The 20,335-nt window shown below is 27.5% G+C and overlaps 5 protein-coding genes across 10 annotated transcripts; 3 read left to right on the top strand and 2 right to left on the bottom strand.

Moving 5' to 3' along the window:
• The first annotated feature begins 2,038 nt into the window (after positions 1 to 2,038).
• On the top strand, positions 2,039 to 6,574 carry LOC130673380 (proteoglycan 4-like). The gene is made up of 5 exons (XM_057478372.1): positions 2,039 to 2,048; positions 3,088 to 3,297; positions 3,441 to 3,591; positions 3,660 to 4,149; positions 6,317 to 6,574. The coding sequence occupies exons 1-5, from the start codon at positions 2,039 to 2,041 to the stop codon at positions 6,470 to 6,472; spliced, it is 1,017 nt and encodes a 338-aa protein (XP_057334355.1). The 3' UTR covers positions 6,473 to 6,574.
• A 250-nt stretch (positions 6,575 to 6,824) lies between these two features.
• LOC130678253 (vesicle transport through interaction with t-SNAREs homolog 1B) lies at positions 6,825 to 8,419 on the top strand. 6 transcript variants are annotated; one of them, XM_057485365.1, is made up of 4 exons: positions 6,834 to 6,956; positions 7,143 to 7,211; positions 7,510 to 7,786; positions 7,862 to 8,419. In XM_057485365.1, the coding sequence occupies exon 4, from the start codon at positions 7,962 to 7,964 to the stop codon at positions 8,307 to 8,309; it is 348 nt and encodes a 115-aa protein (XP_057341348.1). In that variant the 5' UTR covers positions 6,834 to 6,956; positions 7,143 to 7,211; positions 7,510 to 7,786; positions 7,862 to 7,961; the 3' UTR covers positions 8,310 to 8,419. The 6 variants fall into 6 exon arrangements, with proteins under 6 accessions (XP_057341352.1, XP_057341348.1, XP_057341349.1 ...); XM_057485366.1 differs by having other exon boundaries at positions 7,658 to 7,786; XM_057485367.1 differs by having other exon boundaries at positions 7,678 to 7,786.
• Positions 8,420 to 8,464: 45 nt separating this feature from the next.
• Positions 8,465 to 11,846, bottom strand: LOC130678251 (39S ribosomal protein L37, mitochondrial). The gene is made up of 6 exons (XM_057485361.1): positions 11,707 to 11,846; positions 11,384 to 11,570; positions 9,990 to 10,343; positions 9,805 to 9,911; positions 8,957 to 9,139; positions 8,465 to 8,897 (listed from the first exon to the last, which is right to left on the bottom strand). Exons 2-6 carry the CDS (start codon positions 11,557 to 11,559, stop codon positions 8,476 to 8,478), a joined length of 1,242 nt encoding a protein of 413 aa, XP_057341344.1. The 5' UTR covers positions 11,560 to 11,570; positions 11,707 to 11,846; the 3' UTR covers positions 8,465 to 8,475.
• A 101-nt stretch (positions 11,847 to 11,947) lies between these two features.
• On the top strand, positions 11,948 to 16,843 carry LOC130678249 (probable cysteine--tRNA ligase, mitochondrial). The gene is made up of 8 exons (XM_057485359.1): positions 11,948 to 12,193; positions 12,659 to 12,960; positions 14,236 to 14,434; positions 14,512 to 14,774; positions 14,851 to 14,987; positions 15,073 to 15,195; positions 16,363 to 16,632; positions 16,704 to 16,843. Exons 1-8 carry the CDS (start codon positions 11,967 to 11,969, stop codon positions 16,743 to 16,745), a joined length of 1,563 nt encoding a protein of 520 aa, XP_057341342.1. The 5' UTR covers positions 11,948 to 11,966; the 3' UTR covers positions 16,746 to 16,843.
• LOC130678252 (ribosome production factor 2 homolog) lies at positions 16,832 to 20,322 on the bottom strand. Its single transcript, XM_057485362.1, has 4 exons — positions 20,105 to 20,322; positions 19,886 to 20,018; positions 17,259 to 17,698; positions 16,832 to 17,165 (listed from the first exon to the last, which is right to left on the bottom strand). Exons 1-4 carry the CDS (start codon positions 20,125 to 20,127, stop codon positions 16,832 to 16,834), a joined length of 930 nt encoding a protein of 309 aa, XP_057341345.1. The 5' UTR covers positions 20,128 to 20,322.
• Positions 20,323 to 20,335: the final 13 nt, after the last annotated feature.

The raw sequence follows: 20,335 nt of genomic DNA on the forward strand, positions 1-20,335 counted from the left end.
GAACCCCCACCGCGCAACTGTACAGACAAAGCCATTGCGCGCGCAATCCCGCATATTTTTTTTTTACTTGACGACGCTCCACTCCACAAAACCTCTCTACTTACAATACAACAACTAAAAAAATAAATATACAACTTCACTTTTATATTTACTTCCCATATACTTCATAATCGTAACTTTTGAATATAACCATCAACTTTTTTCCGCTTCATTTAACGTTCGTTTCTTTTTTAAGCTTCACATCTTCTTTTCCTTTTCTTTTTATATTTATTACATATATTTATTTATTATATGATGAAATACACGTTATATCTACAGCAGACTCTTTTATTTCGAATGGCAAAGTCTCTACACTCTCGTTTCAATGATTTAGAGTTTTACTTTTATTCAATATTATTGACATCACGAACAAACAGACCATAAACAAAAGACTTGAAATGAATTTTTTTTCGATATATTCACACTTGGCGAGCTGTAATTATTTTAGTAAAACATATGTATGGTAAAAAAAAAAATTTTAATTAATGAAAATAACATTTAGAATCGCAGTTCCATCTATTTTTGATCATAAAAAATCAAAAATTTGAGTCATCATAAAATTTTTTTTGCAAGCGATTAGAATTTTTGGCTCATGAATCGATTGTTTATTGAAAATAAATATAGTTATAAGATAATGGTTTTTAAATCCCAAAAATATGAATTTTTGATAAGCCTTTAAAAATATTTTCCATTTAAAAATTAAATCGATCTGTTTGGGCTTTAAATTTTTATGACTATAATTTGAAAGGTCACTGTCATATTTTATTATTTATTATTTTCTACAAAGTTATGAGTATTTAGTTGTATACCTATTTATGTTTTTGGTCGTGAAAAAAAAAATTTACTCCACAATATAATATAATCTTATCGTCAAATATTTATGAGTGTTTTTTATATATTTTCTTGCTATTATCCTTCAAGGATACAAATTTGGGTAGTTTTTAATAGAGAAATAATAAAATTTTACTGGTTATAATTTTGATGCTTGAACATAATACTGGCTAAAACTTTTCATCTTCAGCCAAGTTAGCACGTTATTTAAAAGCTTACTAATGACTAATTACAACTCATAAAAAAAATTTATTTATTTATATATTTATATGTTGTTTCACCATCGTCGTCGTATACAGGTCATATAAATCTAAATTATAGGATAAGAAAACAAAAAAAAATTATTGTTAAAATTATCGACAAATGCGTATACCTTTTGCTCGTTAAAGAGATTGTAGGCTAAGATCAGTAACTACACTTGGTAAACATAAAGGTTGATAACTTATCATAAATATGTATTGGGCTGATTTAAAAAAATCGACTATTTTTTTTTTTTTTGATACCCGCATTGAAGTATCTTCGGAGTACTGAAAAAAGACGCCTGTAAAAACCAGAGCTCTTAATTTTAATATTTAGAGGTCACGCATCGCAGATTTCTATTTTCCATTTAAATAACATGGGAAAAAAAATTTTTTTTTTAGAACTTTCTAGCTCACAAACCAATCAACGGATTTTCATGCGCTATAAATATTTTTGTAGGAAATTGAACGCTCAACAAAAAAAAATCCCTTATCTTTTTTTGATAAATCCATCTGTTCAAATGTTATTTGAGCTTGAAGTCAAATTTATAGTAAATTTTGAGATCTTTTTACTTTCCCGGCGAAACTATCAGACTTATCACAAAATGTTATAGAAACTTTTTTGTAGGTAATTTTATTCCTTACAAATCCTTACCAATAAAGTTTTTCAAAATTCCGTATTATTTTCTAGTTATTTTCATTTTAATGTCAAGCTCTTAAAATCAATCAGAAAACTATTTTTTTAAGAGCTTGACATTGAAATAAATTTAATCGATAAGATTATGAGAATATCTTGAGAAATATGTAGTTATTTGTAAATTCAATTTTCTTCCAACATATTAACAAAATTTACAAATTTTTCACGTTTAGGTAAAAACAATTATCTGCGCATGCTATTTAAACAAACAAGAAATTAAAATCAATAAACAATGACCCCGAGTAAAAAGAATCGTTAAGAAAGGTTAAAAAAGCGTTGACTATTCGAAACTTGACACAATGATAAAATTTTTTAAACAATTTTTGAACTTCTAAAAATATAAAGAAAAAAATGGTCAGAATAGCTTCCTAGGATCTCAAAATGTCGAGATCTGATGAAAACTCGATTTTCGAAAATCGGACCGAAACCAATAACTTTCCTTTTTTTGAAAATTTTCAATTTTCATAGCCGGAAGTTAAAAAACAACTGACCTAAAATACTTATAAATGAACGTTTTCAGATTCTTTTGTATACTTTTTTTGACTCTTTATTAAAAGTGCAAAGTTTCATTTTCAATTTTTTTCAATAATTTTTGTTACACGCGGCTCTGAGACTTAATTTATTCAAATTAATAAATTTGTTCAGAAAAAAATGTAAATGTAAAAAAAAAAAAAAAAAAAAAACTAAATTTATCACTGGAACGTTTGAGTCAAATAAGCGCCTAAATGTTAAAAGTAATTTTTCTTATTGTCAGAATTTTATTAGAAGTAAAAACAATAAAATGAAAAATTAATCCATTTATAAAGGACATTCTCATATATTTATAATGTAATAGTTAATATTATTTTATAAAGTACGATTGAAAGAATTTAAATTAAAGAAACAATATTTCAACATTGAAAAAACGACATTATAAAACATAAAAAAAAACAATAAGATTTTAATAAGCATAAAAAAATATAATTGTTAATAAGTATAAATGACATATCTTGACTTTAAATTATTATCGGTATATTAACGAATACGGCTTTGATCGAGTCTGGATACTTGTAGGCTACAGAACATTTGAGAACATATACGATATATTATAATATTTATTATATACCAAATGTTGACCATTTTTAAATATTTTATTATTGTCTTTTTTTTTACTCATAATATTTGTATTTTAGTTAATGGTGGGATAAATAACTTAAAAAAATTAATATAGCAATTATTTTTATTTATCAATATTGTTATTATAATTTACTAAAATTAATAAATAGATAATTTTTTTTTTAGCTGCTGAAAACGAAATTCCTGATATCATAGCAACATTTCGTGGACCTTTTGAGGATACGCCACGTTTTTCAATGGGTAGCGCCGGAATATGTTCAGCTACAATATCTTGTGAAATACTAAAAACTCCAATGGAAATGGTTAAATCGGCTTATAACGAATTAAAATATATTTATAAAAATCAATGTTCCAACATTAATTCATCGCAAACAGGTCTTATTAATATATAACAATTAATACTATCTGAAAATAATCATAGATTTAACATTTTAATTAACGAATTAATTTAAACTAAAACATATCAAGTAAAAGTATTAAGTTAAAATAAAAATCTAACATAAATTATTTCAATTCAGAAAGTTTACCAGAATCAAAAATAAATAAAGATAGCGTTCTCATATTATCTGAAAATAATACAAATATCCAAGAAAAATCAGATGTAACGAATGATAATGAAATAAAACCAAATAAATATCGAAGGATACTGGTAAAATATAAATATCAATCGTTAGAAATAATCAAATTTTTTTTTTTTTTCATGATTATGTTATTTGTTAGAATGATATTTGTTACAGGCCGATTCAGATCGTAGACCTTCCTGTCACCACCGACCCGTCAACAACAACAACAACAACAACAACAACTAGTACAACAACAACGACGACGACGAGTACAACGACAACGACAACGACAACAACAACAACAACAGAAAGAACTACAATTACAACAAAACGACCACGGACAACACGACCGCCACGAACAACACAACCGCCGCGACAAACAGGACCGCCACCGCCAACAGAGCCTCCACAAGTTACAGAACCGCCATCAGTAACAGGACCGACACAAGTAACCAGACCGCCACGAACAACAAGGCCTCCAAGAACAACAAGACGGCCGCGAACAACGAGCCCTCCACGATCAACCAGACCGCCACGGACAATACGACCTCCGCGGACTCCAAGACCGACGACACCGCCGCCTACGCCACCACCTCCACCACCACCACCACCTCCACCACCGCCACCTCCACCGCCACGGCCACCACCACCACCACGAACACAAGTATTTATTATATCACAATATTTCAATTTTAGATAAATCGCCTCACTAATTCCAAAGGGACTTGTATTTTTATACGCCTTTTTGGCTTTAGTCACTAAGTTTAAAGTCGAAAGGGCGTATAATTTTTTTTTATTGCTAATCATATTGTAAACTTATTCAAAAGCTGCAAATTGAAAAAAAAATTTTTAAAGCCAAATGGGTGTAGAATTTAAGCTATATGCCCTTTTGGCTTTCCAAAACTTTTTTTTCAATTTTTAGCTATAAAATAAATCTACAAAACGATTGGCAATGAAAAAAAAATTATACACCCTTTAGTTTTACACTGAGAAAAAAAAATGTATGTTTTCAAGAAAAAATGCTTGATTTAAGTATTTTAGTTACTTAAATAGTGCTCAGCAATTATTTTCTTTAATGAAGTAAAATAATTACTCTATTCGAGTATTTTATTTTCTTACTTAAGGCAGTATTCTACTTTGGGTGTAGGAAAAAGAAGCTATTTTTGATGAATTTTTAATGAGATTATGAATAAAGATATGCATGTAGGTTTGTTAAGCTTAATAAATACACTATTGAAATATATTAATAGTATATTATCCATCTAGGGCAGTAAAGTAAGAAATGTCTCAGATCAAATGTGATATATATGTGTGTGTGCATATGCCTATGAGAATGATATGTTACAGCTGTGTGGTGCGGCGAAGTAAATTTAAATCTATATCACGGATTAAGTACAGCGGTGATGCGGCGGTAGTGCGGCAAATCCACTTTTACTTGAACAGTCGCGGCTATGATGCGGCGGTACTTCGGCGACCGAAAAAAAATTCAAATGGTCAGAGTCACGGTGCAGCGGTGTTTCGGCGGTGGTGCGGCTAAATTCTGTTTTTACTCGGATGTTTGCCGCATCGGCTTGAAATTAGCTTGTTACGACGGGCGGTAGAGACACTGAAATTTAAAGTTTCGATGCTGGTATCATGAAAATTATTTTATTCAACGCAGGCCTGATTTGCGCGCTTTATGACGTCTGCGTTGCGAGCCCTAAACGGCTGTTTCCCGACCGGTGCAAAGAAGTTGAGTAAAATCAAAATAGATGTCCTCGACTTTCACCGGCGTTGGGAAAAGTGAGTGGTGAAATGACATTTTACCACGCGTCTCAAGATTTTTAACTGAGCTCCATCTATTAAACATCGTAAGAACTCGTTGAACGACTTAAAGTTTTGTCAAAACCCATGTTAAACAGCTAGTACACTAAATATGGTTACTGTTACTTCAATTCATCATATGGGGAGTGTGTTATACCGCGTAGTTGTGTTGTATTTATTTTTTTAATAAATATTGAAATTAATAATTACAACATCCGACTAAATTTTAAATCAATTAAATATGAATTCTGAATTATAAAGCCGATGGTTTGTTGTAATTTTGTGGGTGCACCGTGTCGGTGAACAGTCACAGACTTTGCTTCGCAGATTGTCATTAATCGCGTAAATCAGGCAATTGTTGAATAAAATATAGTGCATAGTAGGCCTTCGGCCCGTGCATGTAACCCTACGACTCTTGCTGAAAACATTGCCCTCACCACATAAAGACTATCTTAGTATCCTAACTATGCAATATACTATTACTTCATTAAAGAAAATAATTACTGAGCACTATTTAAGTAACTAAAATACTTAAATCAAGCATTTTTTCTCGTAAACATACATTTTTTTCGCTCAGTGTAAAACTAAAATGGCGTATAATTTTTTCTTTCATTGCCAATCGTTTTGTAGACTTATTTTATAGCTAAAAATTAAAAAAAAAAAAAATCGAAAATCCAAACGTGCATATAGCTTAAATTATACGCCCTTTTGGCTTTCAAAATTTATTTTCCAATTTTCCGACTTCGAATATGTCTACAATATGATTAGCAATAAAAAAAAAATACAAAATATATTATTAAGAAATCCTTTTTTCCTGGGAAGAAACAGTTTTCTTAAAATAAGAGCATCAATTTCATTTTAGAAAAAAATGACTTATCTTGAGTATTCACGGAAACAAGAAATATAATTATTCGAATTTAATTTGTATTCTCTCAGTGTAGAGTTTCGTAAAGCCAAAAGAGCGTATTAAAATATAAGTTTTTTTGGAATTAGTAACGCGAAATATAAAATGTATTTTTATTACACAGCATACACAATGGATCCCCCAACAACCAAGTTTATTGGAGACAAAACTAGAAATTCTTCATAGAAAAAAACAACTTTTTTTGGAATTACTCATGTTGAAAGCAATGCGTATTCTTCGGTGGAAAAAGAGGCTTCTTGCTCTTATGATGTTTGGATAATTAGAATTATTTATTGTCACACTAACGCATTATTAAATGTACAATATATTTTTTTTTTTATAATTTTTAAAATATATATAGATACATAACATCTTGCTGAATTTAATCATAATCTAAATTATAATTATCATTTTAGTTTTAGAATTTATTCTTTAATTAAGTATGATTGTTTCCATTGTTAATAAAAAAAAATATATATAAAACTTGATTAGTGTTATTTATTGTTTGATTGATTGAAGTTTTACATATTTAAGATTAGAAAATAAATAATAATACACTTGACTAAATAAAAATTTTGAATTTAATTACAAATTTAGTTCCTAGAGTGCAGCACCTGCTGGATACTTTTGTTCTCACTATACGTTTATTTATTTTGTGTAAAAATGTCACATTACAGCTGATTAATTATTAATTTACTTCAAGTAAAAATATTAATTTTTTTTTTTAATGAAAGTTTTTATGTTTCCATTATAATATTTATAAGGTAACGTTTCTTTTTAACTATTGCCTAAAAAAGAATTATAATTGTAATATTTTTATGAGTAATTATTCATTTTTTTAATTGTTTAATTACTTTAATATTAAAATCATTATCAATAAAATAAGTACACGAAATATATTTTTTCAATTAGTTTCTTAAACAATCAAAAATTAATTTTAAAAATTTCAGGTACTTGTCCAACGTCAATACGAATATTTAAAAGTCAAATTAAATTAATTATAAGAAAAATTTTCATAGGTATGATTTTACTAATCAAACCATTTTAAATAAAATTAATTTATTTTTAAGTTTATTATTACTTGTTTGTTTAAATGCTCAGAGGGTTATTCCCGGTAGTCCATGATACTGAAAGTAGCAGATTTTAATAAAATTTATTTATTTTAAATAAATAAATAAAATATTTATAGAAAAACTTTAAAATATTTCACATAAAAATTTTTAAAAGCCTTTTTGTGCATATTCTAATAATTGTATTTTATTAGCAAGTAACTTGCTTATAAAAATTACAAAATTGTCTGATACCTGCTACTTTCAGTATTATTGATAATTCGTCTCTACCGAGGGTGGTCCCTGAGCACCTTCTGTTACTGCTACGATGCTTCATTAATAAGATGGTTAGCAAGCACAGCAGGCCAAGTGACGTTGCCAATCCTCAATACCAATTAATCGGTATAATAATTTAGAGTTTGCCAATTTCAAACAGGAGATCCTGATATATCTGTTGTTTGTGCTCTTCTTTGACTGTAATGTTATACTCTATAGCTCGTGCTGAAAACTCAATGACAGTGATTTTAGTAATCAAACAATTTTAAGTAAAATTAATTTATTTTTAAGTTTATTATTATTATTATTATTATTAAAAATGTCTATATTGTTTTATGTTACAGGGGAAAAAAAAAAATTATATGAATCATGATGAACAGAAATTGAATTAATTAATCCATAAATAAATTATACATTTAAAATATTAATATTCTTATATTAAAAATGAATTACGGAATTGACTGGGAAACTGAGCAACGTCAAACGTTGCTTGGTACTCGAGCTACTCTCGATAGATCAGCTCAGTCAGTAGCACGTTCTCAAACAGTTGCCGCTGAAACAGAACAAATTGGTCAAGAAGTTGTTGCTGAACTAGGTATACAAAGAGAAACGTTGTTACGTACAAAAAGAAGATTATCTGAAACAGATCAGGAATTAGCAACCTCCAGAAAAATAATGCGATTAATTGGCCGAAGAGTTTTGACAAATAAAATTGTATTAATATTAATAATTATTTTAGAGATTGCAATACTCGGTATCGTTATCTACCTTAAATTTTTTAAAACAAAATAATTTATATTTATAACAATGCATTTAATTTTTAAGTATAAGCTTAATTTATAAATTAAATAATTAACATTTAAATAATATTCAGAGATTAATTAAATAAACAAAATTTATTAAAATTATTTATTGTATTGTTACATTTTATTATTTACAAAAAAATATTTATTTTATTTTATTGACTATTATAAAAAGCTGATATCCTTTTAAAAACTTCTGGATTGTAACCTTCTACTAAAGGTTTTCCTTCTTCATATCCCGCTTTATTAAAAAGATCTATTTCTGGCATAGACCACCATAGATTTTTTATACCTTCAGTACCACTTATATTTAAAGTATTTAATTGAAATACTGAAAAATGAAATGATTGTCCGTTCGATTGTACACATTGAACTGTAATAGGTTCAGGTAAATCTTTGATATTTGTTCCGAATTTTTGATAAGCATAAGAAGCTGCTGCAGTAAATGATTTTATCAAAGATCTGGCTAATAATTGATTTTTAGTTACTGGTAGTTCTGTTATATTTTGAACTTTTACTTGATCGTGATAAATAAATATCGTATGAGGATTTACCCACGGTGATGATGTAGGTACAGCTAAGAAAAAAAATATTTTAAAAATTTTTTATTTAATTCAATAAAAATTGAATACTTACGATATAAATGCTCTCGTTCGTAAATGTGTTCTTCAGGGAAATAAATCATAGGACTAAGAGGATAAATATTGGGCAAAGTTAAGTCTTTAACATCTTCAAAATTTCCTACCGGTGTTAAACTTTTGTTTGCTGTTATCATCATGTCAACTGTCATATTAAACATGACTAAATCGTTGTCTTTTTCTATGACAAATAAATAGTATAATAGTATAATGTGTGACCAGGGATTAAACAAAACAATTTCAGAGCAGGGTAAAGTTGGCTGACATCACACACAGTCTGAAATCGTGTTTCATTCTGAGTTTCACACAATATTTTCCATGATTACTTGCATTAGAACTTAAGGTTTCAATAGCAGCCAGTCAAAAACAAGTTAATTTAAGCCCAATGGTGTGATCAACAATTAGCGTAAGCGTAAATTGTCATTTACGATTTATAATTAAGCAGAAACTATAAATACTATTTATTACTCACACTACTTTTCATAAAACTTAAGTACAAAGTCAGACTGTAATTTACGTAAATAAAATGAATGGTCTGAAATTACTATTAATCAAATGACAGGTATCAGAGTTTAAATTGTAAAAGCCTTTAGTCAGCGGGCAGAAACATTATTTGTTTTTTCCCAAGGAATGAAACACGAATGTTTTTGCCCGCTGATTGAAGGCATTCAGAATTTACGCGTTTGCTAATATTCATTCGCGGTATTGGACTGAAATTATCTTGTTTCGACTGGCAGTAGAGACATTTAAACTTCAAGTTTCGATGCTAGTATCATGAAAATATATTTTAATAAATACAAAAATAACGTTTATTATTATTGTAATTATTAATATTTTAATAGTTACCAAGTGGTATTTGAGTTCTTCCATTGTATACTAATTGTCGATCAGAAACAACTGAAGGCCCACATAATAACTCACAGAGTTGAATCATTTTTTGTGATAGATTACGTCTAAATTAAAAATTATACATCATTATTATCATGAAAACAAAATTATAAGTTGGATTAACATTAAAAAAAAATATTTACGATTTTCTGAAATCAGTAAGCCCATAGTCTCTTGGTAAACCAAAAGCTGGCCTTGCAGGGTCTATTCTTTTGGGTAACTTTTCTTGATGAGCATCAAAAATATTTGAGGCATAAACAATTCTTTCAACAATTTTATTAACTTCTTCAGAGGTATCTTTTATCGATTCCTCAATTTTATCAGGGAGTCCATCTTTAACAAGCAGCGTTTTTGTTAATACTTGTGCTTGATCTGTACCCATTACTAATAAATCATTAGTGTTAAGCTTTAAGCATGGCCTTTCTTTCCAACCAGGATGAGTCTCATCCATTGGAATGGGTCGTGGATAAACATCACGATCGAAAAATTGATTAATACTAAAACAAATTATTATTATTATTATTATTATTATTATTAATCATTAATATTAAGGGTTTTCTCAGGCGGTCCCCCACCTCCATAATTTCAAGATATTTGAAAACTTTCAACAGCCATAATCATATTAAAATTTTATTATCAAATAAGGTCATTTTTACAGTGCCCCCCACTTTTTAAAAATATGCAATGACCTTCAACTGTCAGAAGTGTATCAAAATTTGAATAATTAATAAGAGAAAAATTGAAACCTTAATTGAAAAAAAAGACAAAGTAGTTGCGATTGCGCCGAGACATAAATTTAATAAAAAAATTACAGTTGTTATCAATTAGAAGTAACACAAAATTTGTTGAATAAATTTTAGCCTACAAAATTTTAAAATTCGAATTATAAACTTGACATGATTTTACTGAAATTTATTTTCCAAATTTCGTTTCACTCTTAATTGATACCAACTGTAAATAATTATTTTTTAAATCAATGTCTCAGCGAAACTGCAATTACGTTGTCCTTTTTGCATATAATGCTTTAATTTTTTTTTAATTAATCAATCAAATTTTAATACGCTTATGACAGTTGAAAGCCATCGAAAATTTTTAAAAAGTGGGGGTTGTCTGAGAAAGGCCTTGAAAAAAAATTAGAGCACTCATTGAAAAAAGGACGACGTAATTACAATTTCCTCCAGATATAGATTTAAAAAAAAATTACTTACAGTTGTTATCAATAATGAGTTTAACGAAATTTGGTAAATAAATCTTAGCCTACAAAATTTCTAAATTCGATTTATATACAATTGACATGAAGATTTTACTAAAATTTATTTAACAAATTTCCTATAACTTCTAATTGATATAAACTGTAAGTAATTTTTTTTTAAATCTGTATCTCGGCAAAGTTGTCCTTTTTTCAATGTTTAAATTTTTCTTAATTCAGAAATAAAATTTTAATACTCTCATGGCAGTTGAAAATTTAAAAAAAGGGAGGAGGGGCGTGTTGTCTGAGAATGACCTTAAATAATTGTTTATATAAATAAATAAATACTCTAATTTAGGTCTTGGTGGATTTAAAATTTCTTCAGGATCAATGACTGGTATCCCCATTTTAGCAAGTGTAGGTTCAGATCCACTTTCACCTAATATTTGACGTGTATGAAAAAACCAATTACGTTTAACCATTCTTCCTAAATGAATTTTATATAATACCGGTGTGAATTTCATTGTTGATTAATCTAAAAAAAATTATTTTATTCAAGATTTATTATTTGTATTAGAGGTTATGAGAAACAAAATCATTCTAACCGTTTTTACTCAATATAATTTTACAACAATTAAAAAAGTTTATTAATTATATTTATATGTACTTACTGTTAGTGACAATTGTATGTAATACGTTATAAAGAATTACTGTTATAAAATAACTTTAATAATTAATTGTTTTGATGCGGTAAAAAAAAATCCACTAGAGCGCCATTTGTTAAATTTTTTTCAAGCACGTTTTCATGTTCAATATTAAAAAATGTCAACAAAACCTTATTGATGTGACAGGTTATTTCAAAATTATATTTTTTATTATTATTAGATAATAAATAGAAATAATAATTATTTTTAAAATAATTAATGAAAAGATGAGGCTTTATTCAAAATATTTAAATATACAAAATTACTTGTCATTGAAACAAATAAATCGAAATTCCTTTACATGGAAAAAACCAAATGGTTTTCCAACAGAAATTGTTGTTTATAATCCGATAAATAAAGAAAAAGTACCTTTGATATTAAAAAATGATAAAATAGCTACTTGGTATATGTGTGGACCAACAGTTTATGATTCTGCACACATTGGTCATGCTTGGTAAGATATTATTATTATTTTATTAAAATAATTTATTTTTTTCTACACGATCCTGAAATTTTTAGATAATTAACAATTTTTGGATTTTTTTTTTTCATCAAATTAATTACAAAAAGAAAAAAACTAAAAATATGCATGATCCTGATGAGTGTGAATGTAGCAGACATCAGACAAATCTCTATTTATTAATAATTTTAAATTTGTCTGATGTCTGCTACGCTCACTCATATGATCCTGAAATTGACAGACAATCAACAATTTTCGGTTTTTTTTTTTTTTCAACAAATAGATTACAGAAAAAAAAATATGACCATGTAGAAAATTAAAAATACTATAGGTGCAATATTTCGAAATATATTTTTTTTGTAATTTATCGTTTAAAAAAAAAATAAAAAAATTATTAGACGACGGCTAACTTGAGTATCATTTTTTAATTAATTAAAATAATTTTGTTTATTATTTCAGCTCTTATATAAGATTTGATATAATAAGAAGAATATTAGATAATTTTTTTAACATAAACGTTATTTCAGTAATGGGTATTACTGATATTGATGATAAAATAATAAGACGATCCCAAGGATCATCACAATTTTCAGATTGGAAACATCTTGCTAAATTTTATGAGCAAGAATTTTATGAACAAATGAAATTATTGAATATTAAACCACCGTATTTATATTGCAGAGTGTCAGATTATATTCCGCAGATTATTCAATTTATCAGTAATATTATGTCGAAAAATTTAGCTTACCTTGCTAAAGATGGTATTATAATTATTATATATTTTAATATTATTTAGGGTAGAGGTACCGTTTTTGACCACTTTAGGGCCAGTTTTGGACACTTGAAAATTTAAATAAAATAATTTGTAAACGACGCAACAACGATTAAGTTTTTAAATGTTTAAAGATATTTTTATCCCACTATTAAAATGGAAATTTCATTTTGCACTTTTCCATTAATTAAAATAAAGTATGAAACGTCAAAAAATTGAGCAGTGGCCACAAATGGCACCTCTAATCTATATATTTAAATAAAGTACTTTATTGCTAGCCCTCTATCAGTATCCAGTTCCCTTACATATTTATTGAGGTTTGAATTGAATTGTATTTTTATTTAAATCAAGGGCATGTTCAGAAATTTACTCTGGAAGAAAAAGACGCAACTTTTGTGTTCATAAATATTATCTAGTTAATCCAGAGAATTAATTCGAGTACCATAAAGCGTTCATAAACTCTGCGGAAAAGGTAAATGCAGTATCTGGTATTCTTTCGTTCCTCTAGTTTTAATTAAACTACCTGACTTTTCGTTTACTAACCATCTGGTTAGATATTTATCAATCTTCAGAGTGTTTTTCTGAACACGCCCCGGAATTTATTGCATGTTTAAATATAAATAATAATTGTTATAATTTTACAAATAATAATTACTAATTTTCTTATTGATCAAGTAGATTTATTTTAATATAAAGTCCAAAAGGGCTGGCTTTTAAAAATTTTTTTTTTTTTTACATGAAATTCATTTATAATTATAAGCATTAAGGGGCCATTCATAAGATACGTTACGCAAAATTTTATCTTCTTAGACCCCCCTCCCCCCTTTCGTCGCTATGTCACATTTTCTGCGATCCCTCTATCAATATTGTGTCACAAATGATAGATCCCCCCCCCCTCCGTAATGACGGAAATATATACATAAAAATATTTATATACTTACAAATATGAAACGAATGACTTTCTATCGTAACAAAAAAAATTTGTTAAAACCGAGAGAAAAATTTGAAAAATTGTTTGATGAGCTTCGAAGGTCACGTTTCCTTAGACCCGCCGACCCCCCTGTCCCCATAAGTGCGAACGTATTTTATGAACGGCCCCTTAAAATGAAGATTAATCATTCTAGAATTTAGTCAAAAATTTTTAAATGTTGGTTTGGTGTAAATTAAAAAAAACACATTTTTTAGAAGACTAGTTTTTAAAAGAGGACTGGACACTGGGTAGTTTATGATTTATCGTAACTGATAATTAATTATTTTATTTAAGGATCAGTCTATTTTGATTTACAAAAATATAAAGCTCACGGTAAATTTGGTCGACAATTTGAACATGAATCACATCCGATAAAAAAATCAAATCTTGACTTTGCTTTATGGAAATCAGTCAAACCGGATGAACCCTTTTGGGAAAGTCCTTGGGGACCCGGTAGGCCAGGTTGGCATATTGAGTGTAGTACAATGGGCAGGTTTAATTAACTATTTATATAATGAATAAATAATTGATTGAAATTTTATTATTTTCTATATGACGTTTTTTTTTCAGTATTACTTTGGGAAGTAGCATAGACATTCATAGTGGTGGTCACGATTTAATATTTCCTCATCATGAAAATGAAGAAACACAATCTTGTTGCCATCATGAGACAGATCAATGGGTTAATTATTGGTTACATAGTGGACTTTTACATTTAGAAGATGTGAAAATGTCGAAAAGTTTACAAAACACAATAAGTATTAAAGAATTACTTGATAAATACACAGCCAATCAATTTAGATTTTTATGTTTGATAACTCATTATCGATCAGGTAATTACTATAAATATATAGCTTATTATTTTTTCTATTTATTACAATACAATCTTCAATCTTTAAAAATTATCAGAGGTAGATTTCTCTCATACTACCATGCAGAAAGCAATTGCTTTGTTTAAAAAATTTGAATACTTTCTTAATGATTGTCAGAATTATACGACTGGAAAAATAACTTCTAAAAATATTGATGAGTCGATTGTATATAACGTAAGTGAATAATATATTATTAATTATCAATTTTTTTTTATATTTATGATAATGTCAAACTTTTTTTTTTAATTTATTATTTTAGGAATTACATTCAGCGAAAGAAAATGTTCGTAAAGCTTTGGCTAATGACTTTGCTACTCCAATGGTTATATCTGAATTATCAGATTTAGTTGATATTGTAAATAAAATGTTACATCCTGTTCAGGTGAGCTAGTAATTGAAAAAAATAAATAAATAAATTTATTAATGGATTCATTTATTTTTTTAATATTTTTCAAGTATTGCCCAAGTAGCACAGAGACAACTTTAAGATGTCTTTTAAAAGGACAAGACAAATTTTTTATTTTATATCAAAGCCAAGTTCTTTTAGATGCATAAAACATACAGCCGTAGCGGATCCGAATTACGGTAAATTACGGTATTTACCATTAATTACCGTATTTTACCGCAAAATACCATATTGCCACGGCAAATTTGTCACACTTTACGGCAAAAGACGGCAATTGATCGTAATTTATGGTATTTTAACGCAAACACCGTACAATACTTTACGGTAAAATACCCTCGGATTGCCGAAAATTTACGGTAAATTAGCGTGTCTTTACTGTATTTCTCCTAAATGCCGTCAATTAGTGTAATTTACGGTAAATACCGCAATTCGTATTCGCCGTGGAGATGTTGGTCCTAGGAGTCATAGAAAATTTATGTTCTTTTTTTTATCCCAAAAAAAGTAATTTCAATTAAAAAATCGTTTCGAGTAATAAATCAATTGATTCAAATAATTTTATAATTTGACTGACATATATATATATTTTTCTTTTATTTGAATTGATTTATTTGGCTAAAATAAATTTTAGCCGGCTCAAATAAACCTTTTTTTCAGTGGTCTTTTAAGCAGATATTTTTTCGGTGATATAAATTTCGGATTATTTCATCAACATTTTGGTGCTTTATCGATAAGTCAAAAAATAGCCTCAAAACTGCTATCTTATAGATGTCACAAATCCAAGTGTGCTACTTGGGTGAAAACATATTTTAAAATGTTTATAAATCGTAAAATTTTCATGATACTGAAGTTAGCCGACGTCTTGTATTGCACGACTCATAATGCGAAGCATTAGGGAGTGCTTTACGATCGAAATTTTTTTTTAGATTTTTTTAAAAACTACAAATTATAAAAAAAAAAAATATTTTAAAAAATTGCACCTTTAGTTTTTAAAATTTTCTACGTATGCGAATTTTCAGTTTTTTTTTTTTTTTTTTTTTTTTTTCGTAATTGGCTTGTTGAAAAAAAACATCCGGAAATTGTCTGTTAACTTCAGGATCATAAATTTTCCCGCTGATTTTTTTTTAATTATAATTTTTTTTACAGGCAGTTGAAAATAATATGGCAATTAATAATTCTACATGTGTTGCTGCAGTATCTGTATACATAACAGAGACTTTATCAAATTTAGGTATTTCTTCATCAGTTGAAAATGACGCTGGTCATCGTAGACTGGGCGATGTTGTTGATACATTAGTTAAGTTTCGAAGTGTTGTACGAAATAAATCTCTCAACCAAAGTGTCAAAGATAAAGAACTGCTAGAGGCATGTGATGATGTACGAAAATCTCTAGCTCTTCATGGTATCAAGATAAAGGTGACTAGAACTTATTATTTTTATGTTTTTCTTTAAATACCGATTAACATATTTTACTTAAAATATTATAGGATTTGAAACAAACTTCTACTTGGACTACAATTGAAGAATAAATGTAAAACAATGTAAATACAAAACATTTTTTATTTAAATAAAATAATAATATACATTATTAATAAATTTGTAATAATATTATTTATCAATTTTCATTATTGTCACCATCAAGTTTTGCTTTCTTACTTTTATCTTCCGGTACTTCGGCACTTTTTCGTTTCTGCATACCTTTCATTTTTTTAGTTTGAATTTTTTTGATATTTTGTTTTCCCAAATGAATTCTTCCAAATGTCGTTCCAAGATTGTCCACATTAATATTTTTCTTAGCTTTTATTTTAAACTCTTTAGGTTTTTTGCAAGATTGTTTAAACAAATCATCAGAAGCTAATTTTGTTCTTCTAACAACTAAATCCATACTAGGCCCGATTTCCACCATTTCAACTCTGGGAATTCTCGTGCCGGATTTCTTCAAAGAAACCCTACAAGTTAAAAAAATAAATAAATAATCAAATATATAAATTACTCATTAATTTGATTTTAATAATAAGAGTAATAATAATAATGAAACTTACTTGTAACTTCGTAAATAAATTTTGCCATCTGTAGCCGTAAAACTGAGTACATGCTCTAATCCTTGAAGTCTAATATTATCAACAACTTCACGTTGAAACATGTCAATAAAAAGATTTTTAATTCTCTGATACGAATCATTATTCTCAAACATGTCTCCATTAAATACAAGCATCGGTTTAAGTCCAGCAGATATTTTATCAACTTTAAATTCATTCAAACCTTTATAATTTTCAACTCCAAACTCTATCATGTCCAATAATGTGTGTTCAAATGTTCTCCCCATTATAAGATTATGGGGGCGTTTTTTATTATGGGAAACATACATAAATAAAGGCGTATTATATTTTTTGCAAAATTTTTCAATTGGCACTATATCTTCAAATGGAAGAATTTCATGTTTTTTTTGCATCAATATACAACTTGGTGCTTTTAATTTATGCTAAAAAAATAAATAATGTTTTATTATTAAGGTAAAAGCCCCTAAACCCTATCAGTATCATTAGTTGCTCACTTTAACTGATTAATGCGTTTTTATAATTTTTATGGAAAAAATTTCAAGTAAAAAATTACCAATAATAAATAATTATTTGTGAATCTAAATATATTAAGATATGACGTGTCATAGTATTTTCTAATTCATTATAAATTTAAATTAAGTAACTGTTTTCAAAATCGTGCTCAGACTGTTATTTTTGACTAGGGATGTGCGAATCGGGTTCAAATCGAATATATCTATTTGATTCGAATAATTCGAATTATTCGAAAATTTTCAAATTATTCGTAACTTTTTGAATAATTCGAACCTTCTCGTGTTTTTCGAATCTTTTCGGTTTATTCGTAACTTTTTAAATTATTTGTCAATTTTAGAACTATCCAAATGTTTTTGAGTTATTTGTAACTTTTCAAATCACTTGATTCGAATTAAGAAAATTCTGGTCAGCTTTTAAATAATCAATTTTTTATTTAACGGAGAGCTTAATCTTGAAAGTAACCAAAAATAATTTTTTTGTAGATACGTATCTAAGCTCCTATTTACCTCTGACAAAAATTGGAATTATTCGAAAAACTATTACAATTTTAAGTAGCTCAAAAGAAAATTTTAGAATTATTCGTAAACTTTAAAATAATTAAATAATTCGAAAAATTACGAATTATTCGTAAGTTCGTACTATTCGCACACCCTTATTTTTTACTCGGCCCAAGTAGCATAGAGACAATTTTAAGAAGTTATAGAGATATCCCGCTAAAATTAGAAGTTGTTTACAATTTTTTTTCCAACACATTTTGATCGGAAATTTAATTCTCTACAAAAAAGATCCAATAATAAAATTACGTAAAGTTGATAGTTACTCAGATAATTGCAATTTTGCTCTAAAAAATGAAATTTTTCAAGATATTATTATTTTTTCAGGGTAAAAAATAAATTTTATCAAAAAAATTTCGTCGGAAATTCAATTTTCTACAAAACAGACCTAATAAAAATTTATTCAAAGTTGATAGTTACAAAGATAATAGCAATTCGTGATGAAAACCACCAAATAACAAGAAATGTGACTATCTAAACATTAAACTGCCAGTTTATGAATAACTATAAATTTCAAGTTTTTACCAGAAGACCAATTTTGTAAGAAATTTGATTTTCCATGAAATTTATATGATAAAATTCATATTTTACCCTGAAAAAGTGATAATATCTTGAAAAATTATATTTTTTAGAACAAAATTGCAATTATCTCAGTAACTATCAACTTTACGTAATTTAATTATAGGACCTTTTTTGTAGAGAATTAAATTTCCGATCAAAATAAGTTGGAAAAAAATTTTTAAACAACTTCTAACTTTAACGGGATTTGGCGAGCCTAAGATATCGACCTGAAATTTTTTTTGTTTTCCGAAAAATTTTTTTTTTGTACAAAGAAAAATATTTTTTGTATTAATAATGAAAATTAAAAAAAAGCGTATTTTCGGCCCACCCTAATACGGATGTTGGTTCTAAGAGTCATGAGAAATTTGTGAATAATCGTTTAGATGAATCATTTGACTAATATTTGTAATTTATTTTTAGTCGTCGCTTGTGTCAAACCTTTTAAGCAGATATCTTTTCGAATTTGCAGATGAATTTCTGATCGCTGTCAAAATTTTGTTGCCTTATTGATAAGTCAAAAATCAGCCTCAAAACTTCTATCTTATAGATGACACAAAGCCAAATGTGCTACTTGGGTAACGCTATTCTCAAACGTATTTAGATAATTTAAAAATCAGTACGCGCATTCTTTTTAATTTCATTATTTGAATTAATTTATTTATTTACTTGAAATTTATGAATTATCACATGTCTGTAACATTTACAATCATTTTTTCATTTGATCTACCAGTTTATATTGAATCATTTAATCTCACTTCAATAAAAAGTGAGCGGGTAATGAGTCTTTTACTTTTCTCCCAAGCGGCACAAAAAAATTGTTTTCTTTTTGTTAAATTTAGGGCTACAATTTATTATCATGTAACCAATTGTTGACTTACATGTAGCAAAAAATCAACAATTTTTTTGGCGCCACTTAAGCTGTAATATGATTTTTTAAACTGAATTTTATTTTCCATCAATAAATAATAATAATGTACTTACTAAATCTTTCATAGCATCATAAACATACTTCGAAGAAGTACTTCCTCTAATACATATCGTTTCTTTTGCATCTTCAATTAATTGCGGTTCTTTTTTCAAAATCGCTTTTTTAGCTTTCACTGACTTCGGTTTTCTAAATATTTATAAATGAATATCAATTATTAATTTAAAAAATATAAATAAATAACAAAAGAAACAAGTTAAATAAAAAATACTTACACTATTCTCGGTGAGATAGACATTATTATACTTTTATTATTTAATAATTAAATAAAAATTAATGTTAACAAGTCGCAAATAAACCAAGACACGTGCTATAACCTTAAACTACTTTTTCACTTACAAATATATACTTATTACTTATTACACAAACTGTATATTTACAAGCATGCAACCTTACAAATTGAAGTAATCATTTTAACTACAAAAATTTGATTTTTCCAATTTAAA

Source organism: Microplitis mediator, chromosome 1 (genome assembly GCF_029852145.1).
Source record: "Microplitis mediator isolate UGA2020A chromosome 1, iyMicMedi2.1, whole genome shotgun sequence".
In the NCBI taxonomy this organism is placed as follows: domain Eukaryota; kingdom Metazoa; phylum Arthropoda; class Insecta; order Hymenoptera; family Braconidae; genus Microplitis; species Microplitis mediator.